This window comes from Nematolebias whitei, chromosome 2 (genome assembly GCF_014905685.2).
Source record: "Nematolebias whitei isolate Nwh7 chromosome 2, NemWhi1, whole genome shotgun sequence".
Taxonomy (NCBI): Eukaryota; Metazoa; Chordata; class Actinopteri; order Cyprinodontiformes; family Rivulidae; genus Nematolebias; species Nematolebias whitei.
Genome location: NC_056499.1, coordinates 48,646,424 through 48,652,499, shown reverse-complemented (window position 1 = coordinate 48,652,499; position 6,076 = coordinate 48,646,424). Strand labels below are relative to the sequence as shown.

The 6,076-nt window shown below is 38.0% G+C and overlaps 1 protein-coding gene across 1 annotated transcript in view; it reads right to left on the bottom strand.

Moving 5' to 3' along the window:
* Positions 1-2,574: 2,574 nt before the first annotated feature.
* The window catches only part of serinc4 (serine incorporator 4), a 49,395-nt gene continuing 45,893 nt past the window's right edge, over positions 2,575-6,076 (bottom strand). The window contains exons 7-9 of the mRNA XM_037694677.1: positions 4,241-4,353; positions 2,859-3,012; positions 2,575-2,782 (exon numbers count right to left, since the gene is read on the bottom strand). Coding sequence (XP_037550605.1) covers positions 2,575-2,782; positions 2,859-3,012; positions 4,241-4,353 — 475 coding nt within the window. The remainder of the gene's footprint in view (positions 2,783-2,858; positions 3,013-4,240; positions 4,354-6,076) is intronic.

The following is a 6,076-nucleotide window of genomic DNA, read 5'->3' as shown; positions in this document are numbered from 1 at the left end:
ACCAGTCTACAAAAGCCACCCTCGCCACTACTCTCCACAAAGCCCTGAACCATCTGGAACTCCCGGGGACCTGTGTCTTTATGTTGTTCATTGATTACAGCTTGGCATTTAACACCATCATATCCAACATCCTGGTGGAGAAGATCAATGATCTGCACATCCCCCCCCCCCCCTCCATCTGGATCTATTCATCATGGATTTTTTTTGACCAACTGACCACAACTCGTTAAGTTATGCCAGTTCCGCTCCTCCACTCTGATGCTCAGCACCGGCCCACCTCATGGCTGTGTGCTAAATCCTCTGTATACCCTGTACACGCATGACTGCGCTTCCATCCGCCCCTTGAACTCCATCATAAAATTTGCCGATGACACCACTGTGATCGTCCTGATCATGGGTGATGATAGCTAATAGAGGGAAAATACATGTGTTGGCAGAGTGGTGCACCAACATTCTGGAGCTGAATACTTCAAAAAACAAAGTGATGGTCATTGATTTTAGAAGACAGAGAGAGGACCATGCTCCACTGACCATCAATGGGGCACGTGAGGAGAGTGTCCTCCTTCAAATTTCTGGTGGTACACATTACTGAAGGTCTCACCTGGACCACCAATATGTCAGCACTGGTCAACAAGGCACAGCAGAGACTCCACTTGTATGGATGTTGTGGAGGAGACCCCTGGGGAGAAACTGCTGGTGTCCTTCTATCAGACCACCACAGAGTCAGTGCTGATGTATTGTGCCACCATGTGGTTTGTTACTTGCTCAGCTGCTGACAGTAGGGTCCTGCAAAGAATAACCAGGACTTCAGAAAAGATTTTTAGCTGCCCTTTGCCCTTGTTGGAGGACATCACTAGGCCACGCTGTCTCAGCAGAGCTCAGAGCATCTCCGCTGACACTTTTATGCATATTATTCATTTTAAAGTTCGTTGTTGTCATTACATTGTGCCTTGTACTGGGTGTAACATTTGTTTAACTATGTGCAATACCCACTTTTGGATAGTACGTAGTTTTGTTCTACTTTTATTATTATTACTTTTACTGTGTGAATGGTATGAATGTAGGAAGGGGACATGAGTTTTTATTGTAGGCACCTTACAGGAGCTGCACTTATACTTTCGTCGTGATACATTGACAGTAAAAGCTTTCTGATTCTGTGTCATTTTGATTCTGTGTAACGTCCAGCCACTGCCAAGAAAATTGGTTCCAGATGCTGTGCATCAAGGTGAGTCCAACTATATCTAGTCGGTACTTCTCAACCTCATACACAAGCTCAGTCTTCTTCCTCACCAGAGAAATGTCATTCCATGTGTCAAGAGCCAACTTTGGTACATATGGGTCAAAGGGCCAAGGCTCCCTCCAGCAGCTACCACCCATTGGTATCATAGCTGACTCGTATGGCCTCTCCCGCAGCTGGAGAAGGAAAACCCATGTAACTAATTTGAGCTGAGCTCTACCAGGTCCCATAGATGCTCACCAGGTGCACGACGAGTTCCTTCACCATGCCTTGCTCCAGGGTGGGGCCACATTAGCAAACTGCTCTATAAGTTTTACAAAACTCTACAGGGTTTTTTATTTTTATCAAATACTTATAAATGTTACACACTGGAACTTAGCAAAACATTTTTATACAAATTGGTTGCATCTATAACAAAATGGACAATAAATTATGATTTATATCTGGCTAAAATTGATAAGCCGCCAATATAGTTCAATATTATTGATTTGATTTTAAACGAGGTGACAACAGATAAAATGAAAATGAAAAGGCTTCAACAGTGACTCAACACACCAGCTGAATACATGTTTTTCTTTAGTTCATTAATTTTACACAATCTGTCAAGTTGTTTGGCTTTATTGTATTGATCTTTATATTAAAACAATAAGGAGGCAAGCGACAACAGTTGTGTACAAAAGAAGTCTTTGATGCAACTAAACTGTGGAGTTTAATTCCTCAATTGTCAATTTTTGTTGTTTTTATGCAAATTTTGTTTCTTTTGTAGTTTTTGAACAATATTTTCATGATCACAACCATGATGTTTGTGTGAGATCAGTGGCCTAAATATATTTTCTTTTGTTTCAGTGCAGATTCTTTATTCCCCAAAGAAAAGAAAATGTTCTAAATGTTTAAAGTTTATTCCTCAGCAGCAATATTGCAGTAAAAAGCTAAAATTATTGTGCACACATTACAAGTCCAAATACTGAGATGAAATAAAAAATATAATAAAATGTGAAGAGTAAAACCCTGAATTTTATTCATCCTCGTGGCTCATTTCTGTGAGACAGTCCACTGGTTTGTGTTCCTTTGGCAACTTGTTCTAAGTGTGTTTTCAGACCGCCATGTTCTTCATAATGGTGTAGTTTAGAGTGTTTGACACTAGAGCCAATTCTTCACAAATCAATGGGCACCAGGCGCCGAGTCCCCTCAGTCCTCTTCTCACACCTCTGAGTCTTTGACCCCTGACCTCCATTCATCAAACTTTCTTCCTCCAAAGCACCGTGGGAGCTCAAGTCATCTGTCTTCTTGTCACAGTCATACCTGCCTCCCACCAGCCTGGCTGCCCTCAGGTTCCGTCAAACACTGACGCTGACATGTCGGCAGGATGCTGGGCGACGTTTGATGCGGGAACGCCGAGGTCTGGACTCGTTCTGACAGCTGCACAGAGGGCCGAGCAGCAGCCAGAGGTACAGGATCACACAGGCCCAGCAGGATGACATCTTCACCCAGAAGGTAGACCAGCAGCCGTGTGTGAAGGTGGTCTCCAACACTGCTGACTCATAGCTTCAAAAAGGCATCAACAGTTACAAAAGGAAACAGATAAAATCATCCAAATATCAAACTGACGTTACTGTCTAACCTGAACCAGTTAGTGAGGGTCATCATGACATACAGCGAGGCCAAGAAGAAGACAAAATGAAAGAAGAAGTAGCTGTACGCCACCCTCTGGGTCTCATTGTGGATGACCTTCTGACTGCCTTTGTCTTCATCATCAACCACAAACTCCTCTTCAGCTGGAAGAAAAACACCAACATGTCTAATCAACTGCTAACATGCTCATATATATGGGGTGCCGTTTGTAAAGTCACACAATCGAAAATTAACAGCAATATTTTGGTTTATTTAGGCTTTCATAAGAAAAAATAGTTTTTTTTTCCAAAGTCATATTTTCACCATGTTATTCATACATTTATAAATGTTATAGTTTGAAACTAAATATTTAATTTACAAGCCAAATATTTAGTTTAATAATCAAACACTTAACTTGCAAGTTAAATATTTAGGTCTGAGCTAAATATTTAGTTAGCAAATTAAATAATTATTTTGGAAATTAAAGGTTTATCTTGGAAAATAAATATTTAGGTCGGAGCTAAATATTTACGGTACTAAGCAAATTAAATATTTAACTTAGAAATTAAATGTTTAGTTTGAAAATTAAATGTTTAGTTTTGAAAATAAATATTTAGCTTGGAAATTCAATATTTAATTTACACCTAAATATTTAGTTCACTAACTAAATATTAACTTGCAAGTTAAAAATTTAGTTTGTAAATTAAACATTTAGCTTGGACATAAACATTTAGTTTGTAAACTAAATATTTAGTGTAGAGCTAAATATTAGCTTGCAAGTTAAATATTTAACTTAAATAAATATTTAACGTGCAAGTTAAATGTTTAGTTTGTAAACTAAATATTTAGCTTGTATATTAAATATTTAGTTTGGATTCATGACATTCATAACTGTATGAAAAACATGGTAAAAATATGTCTTTGAAAAGAAAAAACTTTTTTTTTTTTTTATGAACCCAAATATTGCTGTTATTTTTTGACTGTGTAACTTTACAAATGGCACCCCATACTCACAGGGACATTTTACCCTGGTAATCTGAACAGGAACATTAAACCCAATTTACTTTTTTTTTTTTTCCATCTGGGAGCTTAAACTTCAAGCTGTCTGAGGGGGTTGTATCAAAATAAATTTATTTTAAAACATGAAAGATTAGTTTCTCTCTAAAAAAGAACATATAATATGATAGGCTTAATGGTGAGACTTAATATGTTCACTGCTTTATTTGGGGAAAAGGGAGGTAGGAGGAAGACATCTCCCATTTGAAACCCATTGAAATATCAACTACAGTATCTTGTTCTAAATTATAATCATTCTTCTTGTGGATTATTTTTAAATGGTCCACAATATGTATTAAAGAGTGAAATAACATCTTGGTGAGTGTGTACACAAACCTTCATCTTCTTCAGGACAGCAGAAACAGCAGGTTGCTTTCTGGAACTCATAGCGATAAACTTTGATCATCCAAAATGGACCAAACACCTCTGCCAAGTAGGAGGCTTCGTTACTGCAGGGGATGAAGATTTGAGCCGTTTAATCTCTAAAACAAATACATCTGAGGGTGCAACATGATGTCTTGAGCTGATAGCCACTTTGTAAGGGTGTATCCCAGCACTTTATGATCTCATGGTATTACCAAAAGTTGTATTTTTCTATAAGCCAATGAGGGGGACACACCCAGCCTGACTTTCTGTTAGGTTCTGTAATCATGAGAGGGGCTCAATGTGCTTCCTATTATCTATCACTGCTTAACAACTGCTCTTCTTTTTCTGAAAATTGATTCACTCCATTTAAACATTTTTATATCTAACTGTATTAGGTATAATGGTATGTAATTATATCCGATTTTCTATTCTAGTGTTAAAATAACTTTTCCTTACAGTTTAATATAGTTCAAAACATTTGGAACATATTACTCAATATACAGTAATATAATTCAGTACAATAGACAGTAATATAATTCAGTACAATAGACAGTAATATAATTCAGTACAATATACAGTAATGTAATTCAGTACAATAGACAGTAATATAATTCAGTACAATAGACAATAATATAATAACCCAGCAGCAACATTTTGGAAAGTTTGATGCTGCTAGAGCTCTGACGAGAGTTAGGATAGATCACATTTATTCAGTTTTAGCTGCTTTCTATTGGCTCCCTGTCAGAATTTAACATCTTAATTGTAACATACAAAGCTCTCAACAACCAAGACCATCTTATATTAAATATCTCATGGCTCCATATTTTCCAAACACAGCACTTGGCTCCCAGACTTGTGCTTTCTAGAGTTTCCAAAAATGGCAGAGGTTTCAGTTATCCATCTCCTTACTTGTTTATTTAGTTTATTTATTTATTTATCAAGCGCCAAGTCACAACAGAAGTCGTCTCAGGGCACTGAACAGGAACATTCATATATAAATAATAATTTATTATTATTTATCTGAGGAGCAGACTGCTTTGGGCTTAACTCCATCACAGAACTCTCGTTTTGAGCAAGCATGAAGGCGACAGTAGAAAGGAAAAACTAGCTCATGAGTAAGAAACTTTAGCAGAACCAGGCTCAGGACAAGTGGACCTGCTTCGACTGGCTGGGTTTGAGAGGAACAGATACACAATGGCAGGTCAAGAATCACATGTGATTCTTCACTTGAGCAACCGATGTGCAGTTTTTGTCAATGAGACTGACACATTGTCGACTTTTAAAACTAGACTTTGTCTTTCCCTTTAGAAAAGTCCTATACTTAGGTTTGGATTAGGTTTCCTGAACTATACTTTACTCTTTAGACTTAAGACTGCTGGAGGACAACCTGAACACATCTCCTCACTCTGCTGCTGTCTTTACTCTCTGTTCTCTCCTGCCACGTTCCTTGTGATTTTCTTTTGTTTCTGTTCCCATCAAAACTACACCTGGACAATAGAAACTACACCTAGACCAATGATACTACACCTGGTCCATAGACACTATATATGGACCATAGGTTCTACACCTGGACCATATAAACTACACCTGAACCAAAGAAACTGCACCTGGTCCATATAAACTATGTCTGGACCATATAATCTACACCTGGACCATAGAAACCACACTTGGACTATAGAAACTGCACCTAGACTATGTAAACTACACCTGAATCACATAAACTGCACTTGGACCATATGAACTACATCTAAACAATAGAGACCATAGAAACTACACCTGGATCACAGAAAGTGCACCTGGACTATA